The 12,981-nt window shown below is 42.6% G+C and overlaps 1 protein-coding gene across 2 annotated transcripts; it reads left to right on the top strand.

Moving 5' to 3' along the window:
• Positions 1–25: 25 nt before the first annotated feature.
• Positions 26–9,817, top strand: LOC116223193 (neuronal vesicle trafficking-associated protein 1). Of its 2 annotated transcripts, none has more exons than XM_031579064.2 (5): positions 26–557; positions 3,184–3,321; positions 3,985–4,104; positions 4,282–4,392; positions 8,327–9,817. In XM_031579064.2, exons 2-5 carry the CDS (start codon positions 3,202–3,204, stop codon positions 8,543–8,545), a joined length of 570 nt encoding a protein of 189 aa, XP_031434924.1. In that variant the 5' UTR covers positions 26–557; positions 3,184–3,201; the 3' UTR covers positions 8,546–9,817. The 2 variants fall into 2 exon arrangements, with proteins under 2 accessions (XP_031434924.1, XP_031434925.1); XM_031579065.2 differs by having other exon boundaries at positions 3,146–3,321.
• The last annotated feature ends 3,164 nt before the right edge of the window (positions 9,818–12,981 follow it).

Here is a 12,981-nt window from a genome sequence, read left to right as displayed (position 1 = left end):
TAATAAAGCCGGAAAGATGATGTGTACATGTTTCACTTCTTCGAACGTGTTTGTGAAACTGATATTGAGAGAGAATTTGTTGGCTACTCGGTGGTGCCCTTACATAGGCTGATGTTTTATGAGTGTGTCGGTATGATGGTCAGCCGCCTGTCTCCCCGTTCAGTTTATATAACCTATACCGCCGAAAAGCATGCAAACACCACGAATAATCGGGCTTTGATGCCAGTATCATAACGAAGGGTTTTTATTTGTATTTCTTGTATTTCTCATTTTCTTCACTGTCAATTTGCATTTTTTGTTTTAGGGCATCAAGATAACCGAGCTCTTTGTTATATAGCCGACATTCAAATGAAATCCACCAGTGCCACAGTCGCCTCTTCTGTGGCTTTTACCACCAAACCAACTGTACAGTAACACATTCTGAACGATGCAACCAATACGGATGGATCTGCAAAATTCACGACATCACCAAGGTAACCAGACCAGATAAGACCAGAAAACCCGTGCAGAGGAAACATACGGAGGTGCAACCCAGACTGTTAGGATCGGAGAAACCAGTAAGTCATGATTTGGCATTATCTAAGCTCAGCAATACCATATAGCAACCAAATATCGCAAATGCTCATTAACAGTAGTTTTGCAGGCTGTGTTCATTTCATTTCAGTGTTCCGCAAAGACAGCTTCAGTGGCGTCCAACCGCACATGAAGGGTTAGCGATAGGCAACCGATAGACAGAAAATATGTTGATTTAATAGGTCATAATGATAATAAATTATGGTCTCTGGTGGATTTGTATATGTGTGCAATCATTCTGCAATGAACGGTTAATCCTCGAAGGCAGCATATGAGGCGACTGTGGTAGAAGGAACGTAGCCTGGAATAGGGGTGTAGAGCATTACCGAATGATTTATAATGAGATGATGACACATGGCAAAAATCAATGTTGTTATCATTGTAAAATTATATTTCACATCGATTCAGCTGTGGTCTGCGTCTTGCTCCGTTTTCGCCACGCTAGTGTGTTGAAGCCTCGCGCTACCGCCCCCTCTGCTCCTATTCCCTCAGCTGTTGCTCGCGCTGAGAAGGCGCGTAAATTATGCGCACGGGTCTGACACTGATTATTTGTGATGTGGGTGCGAATGCTGAAATGAGTTGAATTCGGCTTAGATGCCTGATGTTGCGGGCACACTGGTGTAGGTAAAGACGTTTTTTTTAGAGGCGAGCACAGATGGTCACAACGCTTCAATAAATATTTTCCTTGTTGACAAAATTCACGCCGCTCTGTTTACTTTCAGCTAGGGGTTTTGTCTACACTGTGGTGACTAAAAGCGCCTCCACCTAGACTTCAAGTTCCCAGATATGAGCACGCACAGATTGAAGGCAGATGATGGCGGATGCGCGCCAGACGCTCGCACTCACTACACAATTATGTTCACTAATGATGGCGAAATCACAGAGAGTGATCGAGAAAGAGTCGCGATCAACTAGTCGCTACCAATCTCCCAACAGACCACCTTTATCCCGCCAGAGCCCGGTCGTAGTTTTATCCCCCCCCCCCCCCCACGTTCCTTCGGTGGTGTGTTTTGGACTCTGTGACCGCGCAACATCTGGATGTAGGACCCTCATATTAAATCATCGTGGGCTCTTCAGATTAAATCACCGTGGACTGTGATTGCTTTAAACATGCTAATGTGGCGCTACGCAACACATTTCAGGGCGCTACCCAGTCTCACAGGATGGGGAAACACCCAGTTCAACACGTGCGACAATGTGGCAGGTGTCCGCTTGCTCTATCCTAAAAGTCCCCTGCAGCCACCCAAAGAATAGCACTTTAAATAAGTATAATTGATTTGTTTAGGTAATAATATATGTGATGTTCACCCGTTTACTGTAATGGTTTTGTGTAGAAAAGCGTCACTGTGTTTTTCCATGCGTAAGGTGTAAACATTTTTTTTTAGATAAATTATAAATGTGCCCTCCAAAGAGTTAAGAACCATTGGTTTAAACATGCACCATTTATTATGTAACTGTAGCCTACATATAAGTTTAGTCTGTGCAAAACTTTACTTTTACAGTAAATTAGATCTAAATGATGCTTTGATGTAAAAAACTAAAAAGAATGACATTTGCCAAGAGATAGGTCCTGATGCACGTGTAATAGTGTGTTAATATACTGTGAGGGGTGCGGGTGCCATCTTCTCTGTATTTTTCTTCCTTCCATTAGTTTCAGTGCTGTCTGATATCACAGATTCAAAGCTCCTAAGACAGCTACATAGTGGTGTCTTGTCCTCTTTATATATCTCTCCCCCACCATCTCTCTCTTTCTCTATCCATATTTGCCTTCTTTTCTTCTCTCTCCATCTTTATTATTGATAAACTGCTGCCCTGAATGCTGTCTGAAATCACAGATTCAAAGCACTGAACACAGCTGCATAGTGGTGTCTTGTTCTTGTGTCGACGTGTGTTACTGTTGCTGTAATTGTGTTCTTGCTGTAGTTGTGTATTATTGTTGCAGTAGTTGTGTATTGTTGTTTAGTGTGATGTGTAGTTGTGCATTGATATTGCAGTAGTTGTGTATTGTTGTTTTAATGTGATGTGTAGTTGTGCGTTGATGTTACAGTAGTTGTGTATTGTTGTTTTAGTGTGACGTGTAGTTGTGCGTGGCTGTTGCAGTAGTTGTGTATTGTTGTTTTAGTGTGACGTGTAGTTGTGCGTGGATGTTGCAATAGTTGTGTGTTGATGCTGGTGTTGTTGGGTCTTGTGTAAGTGTAAGGTGTGTTATTGTTAGTGTAGTTGTGTGGTATTGTTGCTGTAGGTGTGTTCATACAGGTGTGTGGTATTGTTGCTGTAGGTGTGTTGATACAGGTGTGTGGTATTGTTGCTGTAGGTGTGTTGATACAGGTGTGTGGTATTGTTGCTGTAGGTGTGTGTTGATACAGGTGTGTGGTATTGTTGCTGTAGGTGTGTTGATACAGGTGTGTGGTATTGCTGCTGTAGGTGTGTGTTGATACAGGTGTGTGGTATTGTTGCTGTAGGTGTGTTGATACAGGTGTGTGGTATTGTTGCTGTAGGTGTGTTGATACAGGTGTGTGGTATTGTTGCTGTAGGTGTGTGTTGATACAGGTGTGTGGTATTGCTGCTGTAGGTGTGTGTTTATACAGGTGTGTGGTATTGTTGCTGTAGGTGTGCAGTAGCTGAGCCATGGTGAAGCCAGGTAGCAGTCTGAGTGAGAAGAAGAGGCCAGAGGGGGAAGGCTTTGACAGCATCCCCCTGATAAGAGCTCTTGAGGCTGGGAAGCTTCAGCACCATCTCCCCGACAAGGTGAGGCTCTCTCTCTCTCTCTCTCTCTCTCTCTCTCTCTCTCTCTCTCTCTCTCTCTCACACACACACACACACACACACACACACACACACACACACACACACACACACACACACACACACACACACACACACACGGACACTCACACACACACACACACACGGACACACACACACACACACACACACGGACACACACACTCACACACGGACACACACACACACACACACACACGGACACACACACACTCACACACGGACACACACACACACACACGGACACACACACACTCACACACACACAAACACTCACCCACAGAAAAACCCAAAGACATGCACACACACACACACACTGGAAAACTCACAAGCACACGCACATGCACACACATGTTCAGACTATTATGGTCTTCCATGGCAATTAGACTCAAAGTACAGACACTTCAATACACACACATCTGTATGTATTTATACACAAACACAAATAAAAAGTTGTCTTTTACTAGATTAAGGTCACAGTAGACAGACACACGTCCACTGGGATGCGCATGCTGCGGCCGTGTCCCAGCAGAGATGTGAGTTGTGGTTGAAGAAGCGCCAGAGTGGTGATCCCTTTATTCCCACGCCTTCCTGCCCCCACCCCCCATCCCCCATCCCCCCCTCCAGGTGATCGTGACAACCACAGTTGCAAGTCAGCACCAGCAGAGGAAGAAGAAGAAGAGTTTCCTCCCCGATATCAAAGCACTCAGCAAGAACCTCCCCAACGGCCTGTCAGACAGGGTCAAGGTAAGGCAGCCTCCCCTCCCTCAGACTGCGGCGCACGCTTTCACCTGCAGCCTACTGCGGCTACTAAGACTGGATTTAATTCGCTCTTTCACTCTAAATGCACACGTTTATGTGTGTGTATGCCTGCCGTGTGTGTGTGTGTGTGTGTGTGTGTGTGTGTCTATGTGTGCGTCACAGTTCACAGGACTTTTTGTTGCCATGGTGCTCCTGGCGAGTCTTCTCCTGCTGGTCATGTTCAAGTCTCTGTGGCTGGACCAGATGAGATGCCCTGAAGGTTTTGTGTTTAAGGTGAGGTCACTGCCACACTCTCTCACGCTCTCCCTTATCTTTAGCGATCTCTCTCTCTCTCTCTCTCTCTCACGCTCTCCCTTTCCTTTAGCGATCTCTCTCTCTCTCACTCTCTCTCTCTCACTCTCTCTCACTCTCTCTCTCATGCTCTCCCTTTCCTTTAGCGATCTCTCTCTCTCTCTCCCTTTCCATGTGGGGATGTGAGGTAAACGTGAAATTGGAAAGTCCAACGCATCAACCCAAACTAAGCTGTTGAAGTATTTATTTGAGGACTAAAACACGTGTCCTGGTAAATAAACTTGCCAACATTTCATACTAAACACGTTGACAGATCAGATGAGATGCTGACGCTAGGTCAGAGATGGACTTTTTAGGCTAGCCTTTCAACTGCAAAGCTACTATGACTGCGAAAAGGTGAATCGTTTCTTAAAGAGGACCTATTATGCTCATTTTCAATGTTCATGATTGCATAATCTTGTAACAAAGGGAAAAGGGCTAGAATTCCAACAAGGCATTTCAAGCAGCTGAGATAAAGTGGTTTCTGTGGGAGAGAGTTACTCCCTCTGGCATGTACTTTGGGCTTTTGTAACTTTGCCAACTGTTTACATGCACAAAAAGCTATACAATACACTAAAGGAAAGGGGAAAAGCATAAAAGGTCCTCTTTAAACAGGGCGGATAGTTATTCCCTGTACAATAATTTTATTTTGTCCGATTTAGAGTGTATGAGAAACGTTTTAACTCAACATTAATATCTCTGTGTTTAAAATTTTCCAACTACTCCACTGGTCTTGAAATCGCACCGCTGTTAAAGGAAAGGATGCGCTGGATTTGTAACACAAGATGAAACGAGAGCATCATTGCGAAACGGAATGTGGAACATTAATAATTTTATCTCGATTACGTTGTTGCCATAATCGTAATTAAAATTAAAATTGTATTAATTGCACAGTCAAACTATCCAAGCTCCACACTCTCTCTCTCTCTTCCTTTCTACACTCTTTCTCTCTCTCTCTCTCAATGGTGCTCTCTCTCCTTCTATCTCTCCATGGTGCTCTCTAACTCTCTCCCTCTCTCTCTTCCTCTCTCTCTATCTCCCTCTCTCTCTCTCTCTCTCTCCCTCACAGCTTTTGTCTCTTCACTCTCTCTATCTCTCTGTCTCTCTGTCTGTCTGTCTGTCTGTGGCTGGACCAGATGAGATGCCCTGAAGGCTTTGTGTTTAGGATGAGTCACTGCCACGCTCATGGTTTCCCCTGACAACATGCATTACAACTGTAGGGTTTTGTAAACATGCTTTGAACATATTTTGAGCGCTAAAACAATCCACAAGGGATACCCATGAGTGGGAGGCATTGTTATGTGGGGGTGTAGTCAATGTGATTTAGTTTACAGCTGAAAATCTGAAAATATCTGACAATAAACTACACATCACACACATACGTTACACACATACAACACATACGTTACACATATACATATACAACACATACGTTACACACATACATAACATACGTTACACACATACATATACAACACATACGTTACACACATACAACACATACGTTACACACATACATATACAACATATACGTTACACACATACAACACATACGTTACACACATACATATACAACACATACGTTACACACATACAACACATACGTTACACACATACATATACAACACATACGTTACACACATACAACACATACGTTACACACATACATTACACACATACGTTACACACATACATATACAACACATACGTTAGACACATACAATACACACACATTAGCCCCTGATAAGAGTTGAATCATAACAAACAGCTGTCAGGGCCAGTTGACACATACAGCTGTTTGACTCTCATCTTCCTCTGATTTACTGAAAACATCTTCTCAGCGTCTCAGCCCCCTTTTTTCCTCTCAAGTGATTTTTTTTTTTCTGGATTCTTCCGCGGCCGACAGCGTAGTCTGTGTTTGCTCGCTCCTGAGGCCCAGACCACCCAGCCACACCAGAGGACTTTATCAGATCGACCCCTCACATCTGAGCGAGCTGTTTCTTCTGTGCACCTTCTTAAGATCTTATAATCATGACCCAAGGGATTTGTGGTCAGAAGAAGCTGCCCCCCGCTCCAGAATTTCATTGCCTACCCCTTCCCCCCCCCCTGTAGGAGGGAATCCCATGTAGCAATTGCCTCTGGATCCGTCTTATGCTAGCCATACACTAGAGGACTCTGAAAAGACTAAAGTCTGAGACCTCTCACATGCAAAGACAATGTGTCATTGGTCGCAGAGTTTTTAGGCACAGAGGATTTTGCAAAGAGGGGATCCTGCAGGGTCAGCATAGCAACTAGATTATTTTTGAGACAAAGACACAAAGACAAGACACCGTGGCTGGAAGTCTCCTCAGAGTCTCCTCCGTCTACCTGCCAGAGATGCTCCTGCTTTACCGCTTCCTGTACCCGCTTTACTGCTTCCTGTACCCGCTTTACTGCTTCCTGTACCCGCTTTACTTCTTCCTGTACCCGCTTTACTGCTTCCTGTACCTGCTTTACTTCTTCCTGTACCCGCTTTGCTGCTTCCTGTACCTGCTTTGATGGTTTCTGTTTGGTGCTGGAGAGAGCTCACCTATTGGTTGTTGAAAATGTCCACGTCACTATTTGCATGAGCCAAGACTTAACAACTTGTGTTCATTCTTGATGTTATCAGAATGTCAAGAGGAGAAAAAAAAGACTGACTCAAGACCTCTCAGATGACCTCACCAAACAATTGAGATGATGCAAGCGCAAGCGAGCAATGATGCGAGCGTGACACAACTTTAGCAAAACTCCCATGATTTTGTTCCGACATCAGAAATTTGTCTGCAACAGTGAAATCGCTTGAAGAGTCATTTGGTGTAAGGCTGGTATTAGGCCTCAAACCAGGGCCAGACTAGACTCAAACCAGACTAGACTCAAACCAGACCCAGACTAGACTCAACCCAGACTCATACCAACCTGTGGTGCTCCTGTTCTCAAGGTTCCTTTCAGAAATGTTTCTTCCAGGGGCTGACACACACAGACACACACACACATGCTGTGACTGCCTTACCAAGCCAGGCTGTTCTGCAGCTTTTTCTCTCTCTTCCCCTACCTCTTTTTTCCTCTTAAATCTACACACTCTCTCGGTCTTTCTCTCTCACACACACCCACACACACACACTCTTCTGCCTCTGCTCTCCTCACTGTGTCACCCCTCCTCAGGAGCTGTTGTCTACGAGTGCTGCCACAGACATTAGCATAGGTAGCTCATCACTAGCATAGCCCATTAGCCCTTGATTAGCATAGCCTGTGATTAGCATAGCCCATGATTAGCATAGGTAGCTCATGATTAGCATAGCCCATGATCAGCATAGCCTGTGATTATCATAGCTCATGATTAGCATAGCCTGTGATAATCGCATCTGCACAGCATGAACTGCACAGCGTGAGAGGCACCAGGCTTGTTTCTGCCCCTCAGGGGATCACATGGTCACTGTCTGGCCAATCACAGTGCCTGAGAGCCTCTGGGTAATAGGAGTGAATCAGAGGAAATACTCTCATCGGAACGGGATACTGAAAGACTGCTTCATTACAGTGCGAGTGGGATTATAGTAAACCTATGTTAGGCATACTAGGTATACTCTCTCTGTCTCTGTCATCCACTTACCTCAGCTTTTTACATGGGTCAGGTGATAACATGGGTCAAGTGATGATTATTGTTTTGTGGACTGAGTGCTGTTATAATGACATGAGCCAGAATTATTTGTGAAATAAGACTAGAGCATGTATATGTGTTTATGTGTATCTACATGTGTCTGGGTGTTTTTTTCTGTGTGTGTGTGTGTTTGCCTTGTGTGTGTATGTTTATAAGTGTATGTTCATGTTTGTGTGTGTGTGTGTGTTTTGTGCCCCCCAGTCTAAGCACTGTACTCCTGAGGCGCGTCTTATGCACTCCGGACAGCAGGGGGCGGTCTCTGCTCTGGGCCAGCAGGGCAGCCTGTACTCTGCCCTCGCCCGCATGGGCCAGAGCAAGAGGCCCATGCCTGAGCTGCTGCCCTCCTCCTGGCTGCCAATCGTCAATGCCCTCAAGGAGGCCCAGCTGGCCAATGAGGAGGCTGAACACGCCCACCAATAAGAGCTGGAAGCCAATCAGAGACCTCAGTGAGTCTCGACAACCTGTTGAGGTATGGCTATTGCTGACGAGGGAGAAATCATTACTGTTCCTAAGAAGGAATTTGGGATAGACTATCCATGAAGATGATGGGTCCTCGTGTGTGTGTGTGGGTGTGTGTGTGAAAATATGTGTATGTGTGTGTTACATGGATATTGAAGTCATTGTTGTAGCATAAAAAAATAAGATTTAAATTCTGAGAGGGAATATGCTTGTACGAATGTACGAACGGAGAATACCAGGATGCGTTTATTCACTCCTTCAGCACCGTGGTATAAAACAGCTGTCCATGCTATTATTGTCTTTGAATGAATATGTGTAAAAATGTACAGGTGTTCTCATCAGAGCCTTGCTGACCGAGGGATCCTCCTTGTGCTACTGTGGCTAACTGCTGTATTTATTGGAGCTCGAAGCTCAAGGTGAAGTGGACTCTCTGTCTCTCTCTCTCTCTCTCTCTCTCTAAAGCACGAGTTTGACTCCTGATGGCCATGGGTGTGTCATCTGTGTGAGATCCTCTTTCTTTCCAGTGTTGACCCTTCTCTTTGACCTTTCTCTTTGTTGTCTGCTACTGACAAAATAGAAACAGCCGCCAATCAGTAGATCAGATGAGTCACACTTTATTTGGACGGTCCCCTACGTACAGATGCTCAGATTATAAACAAACTATCTGTTGAAACTCTGTTAACTACAATTTATGGTTAAGATTAAAGTTAGAGGTTGGGTTTGGTTAAGGTGATGTTCAGTGAACAATTACAAAGACTAAACTGAATTTTTCAATTTCAACAAACCATTTGTAAAGTCTCTGTAGGCGAACTATCCAAATAAAGTGTCACTGATAAATGTTACTTTAGATTAGTTTGATGTTTACATTCTTCTGTTTTGCAAAAAAGAGACATTAAAGTTACACAGAATTGTATCTAATGATTTTGTAGTGGTGGTTCAAATGTTTACATATAGACCAGGAAAATAATTTCTATAGGCACACAGAGATGTGTACTTGTGTACATTTGTTTCTTATATTTTCAATTTAGCTTCAGTTAAGGTAGTTTAAATAAACAGGCCTCTTGTGGAGCAATGCACCTTTATTCTGTTTGTGCCAATCCAGTTATAATGCACCTTTATTCTGTTTGTGCCAATCCAGTTACATTGCAAATCTGCAATGTCCTGATGAGTGTCCACAGTGTTTCAGTCAAAGCTTGCAGAGTACTTAATAAAATAAATTGAAAGTATAAAGAATATGTTGTGTGATGGTGTTATTAATTTGAAATGATATAATGTGTTTCTTCTTTTTCTTCTTCTTCTTCTTATTATTAGCAGTTATAGTAGTAGTTGTAGTAGTAGTAGTAGTAGTAGTAGTAGTAGCAGTAGCAGTAGCAGCAGTAGTAGTAATATTAGTAGTAGTAGCAGCAGTAGTAGTAGTAGTAGTAGTAGTAGTAATGTATATTGTTTGTAGGCTTCAGATAAACTGTGGTTGTATAATCAATATGTTGTGTGCTGGTGTTATTAATTAGAAATGGTGTGAGAATTATATAATGTTTTCTATTATAATTATTATTATTAGTAGTAGTAGTAGTAGTATTAATGTTTGTAGGCCTCAGATGAACTTTGGTTGTATAATCATGTAGCTAAATCCAAATACACATCTGGATCACACGCACATGTGTGTCTGGTTTTCAGCACTAGGTGTGGCTTAAACATTTTTAGGACATTACCACGGTCTCTTCTCTCCGTTGTGTCATGACGACATGCATGATATGAAAATGAACATTATTTTTTAAATCCTGCATACCTCCTATAGTATATTTTTTCTGTGCTGTCTATAGTGTTGTCCATCCATCTGAATGTTTATGAGTGTGTTAAATTTGATAATGTAATCATTCCAGTTTAGTTGTATCGGAGTAAAAAGGAAACTATGAACCAGGAAGCGAGTGATGGACTCCCTTTTCCAAGTTGATTTCCCATAAACTGTGGCAGCATGTACTTGGCGAATTAAACATTCTAATTCTGATTCTGATGTGGGCTTGTGAGTTATTTCTGTAAGCTGCCGTACAAAGGCAAAGCGCAGTATCTGCATTTTTTGCGAATGTCACTTTTTTGCACCAATCAAAAGTGCTGCATCTTCTCTTCAATCTATTACAGTTTTGTTGTTCTACTGCTGCATTTGCCAGATTTGCCAGAGATATTGCAATTTTTATTTTGCAGTATCTGCAAAAATGCACTATATAACCAAAGCAGAGTGCAGTTACTGCATCGTCCTTGGTTTCACAGAGAAAAATGTCAGATACTGCAAAACACATATTTAGGCTGCTAGTTAAGGGTAGTTACTGCTAGCTACTCCAGTATGAAATGCTCTGTATGTTTTAGTTTTCTTTCTGCATGGAGCGTTGATTTGCATTTATGGTTCATAGTTTGAAATGAAAATAAAAATGAAAACTTTTTTATTAATATATTCCCTTTAATCTATTTTTTTATTAAATGCAAAATATTTTCTTCAAAATATTACTTTACATTGATTTTCTTTGTTCCTTAGAGGTTGAGACAATTTTATAAAATGTATCTAGTATGTCCAAGTATAAAATGCTAACACACACACTGGGGCATGACTATTCTTAAACAGGTTTCTTTGGCTTTAATATACTATACTATACTATACTAAACTATACTATACTACAATACTGAAGAACCAGTTAGCATCACACATTTGATCTACTCTGCCTTTAATATAACATACTGAAGAACCAGTTAGCATCACACATTTAATCTACTTTGGCTTTAATATAACATACTGAAGAACCAGTTAGCATCACACATTTGATCTACTCTGCCTTTAATATAACATACTAAAGAACCAATTAACATCACACATTTAATCTACTCTGGCTTTAATATAACATACTGAAGAACCAGTTAGAGTTAGCATCACACATTTGATCTACTCTGGCTTTAATATAACATACTGAAGAACCAGTTAACATCACACATTTTAACTACTCTGGCCTTGGCCTGAAATGCCCTCCAATAGAGGAAGCTCTCAAGTGATGTTCCTCCCACAAATGCTGACTTACTGCAGCTTATTACTATGGCGATATCATTATACTGCAGTAAAACAGAGGCAGTATCTGCTGTAAAGCTACCAATGCTTTGCTGAAAGGTCAGCCTACAATATGCTTCAAATTCCCTTCACTCTCATCTAATCAATCATACAATTGGTAGTTAAATGTAATTTGACAAAAGAAAAACACAAAAAGCTGTTTTTCTCTGTTTGGTATTTTTGCAGTGTGCTCATGTCCGTGTGGGCGTATGTGTGTGTGTGTGTGGCTGTGTGTGTGTGTGTGTGTGTGTGTGGCTGTGTGTGTGTGTGTGTGTGTGTGTGTGTGTGTGTGTGTGTACGTAAAAAATAGTTATTTTTAGTTATAACTTTTAGTCATACTGTAAATGAGTGTGTGTGTGGCTGTGTGTGTGCACGTGTATGTATGTTTGTATGACAGGTAGTATGTGTTTGTTTTTCTCCAAAGCAATATGTTCCTTAGCAGAGCTTGGCTAAGTGGTTTGTGTGTGTGTAGTGACTTGTGGGCTCTCCTTGTTTGGCTGTGTTTAATTAATCCGGCCCTGATGCTCATTTCCTCTCCCACACACTCCCTCCCCCTGACTGACACTTGGCCTGAGGCACGGACGTAAATGCACCAAGTGTGTGTGTGTGTGTGTGTGTGTGTGTGTGTGTGTGTGTGACAGAGTAAGAAAGCATTTATTGGACGCCGTTAAACAGACCTCATGTTTGATCAAGCCCTTCCACACACTGCCAACGAGATCTGGACTCAGGAGAGATTGCGGTGGACGAAGGCTGTGGATCCTGTGTGTGTGACTGTGTGTGTGGGTGTGTATGTGGGTGTTTATGTGAGTGTGTGTGTCTGTGTGTATACACTGTGTGTTTGAGCGTTTATGTGAGTGTGTGTGTGTGTGTGTGTGTGTGTGTGTGTGTGTGTGTGTGTGTGTGGGCGTGTATGTGTGAGTGTGTATGTATACGCTGTGTGTTTGAGTGTTTGAGTGTGTGTGTGTGTGTGATTGAAAAAGAGGGTGAGACAGACAGACAAAGAGAGCGTGTGTGTGTCTTGTGTGTATACACTGTGTGTTTGAGCGTTTATGTGAGTGTGTGTGTGTGTGAGTGTGTGTGTGTGTGTGTGTGTGTGTGTGTGTGTGTGTGTGTGTGTGTGGGCGTGTATGTGTGAGTGTGAGTGTGTATGTATACGCTGTGTGTTTGAGTGTTTGAGTGTGTGTGTGTGTGATTGAAAAAGAGGGTGAGACAGACAGACAAAGAGAGCGTGTGTGTGTCTTGTGTGTACTCGTGTGTGTGTGTGTGTGTGTGTGTATCTGTGTGTGTGTGTGTTTTGTGTGAATAAAGT

Source organism: Clupea harengus, chromosome 13 (genome assembly GCF_900700415.2).
Source record: "Clupea harengus chromosome 13, Ch_v2.0.2, whole genome shotgun sequence".
Taxonomy (NCBI): Eukaryota; Metazoa; Chordata; class Actinopteri; order Clupeiformes; family Clupeidae; genus Clupea; species Clupea harengus.
This window is presented reverse-complemented; position numbering and strand designations above follow the sequence as displayed.

Excerpts from the sequence above, each read along its gene's own strand:
- LOC116223193 (XM_031579064.2), top strand. The coding sequence starts at position 3,202 with ATGGTGAAGCCAGGTAGCAGTCTGAGTGAGAAGAAGAGGCCAGAGGGG. Across the intron at positions 4,105-4,281 it reads GCCTGTCAGACAGGGTCAAG|TTCACAGGACTTTTTGTTGC; the intron begins GTAAGGCAGCCT and ends TGTGCGTCACAG. Across the intron at positions 4,393-8,326 it reads CTGAAGGTTTTGTGTTTAAG|TCTAAGCACTGTACTCCTGA; the intron begins GTGAGGTCACTG and ends TGTGCCCCCCAG.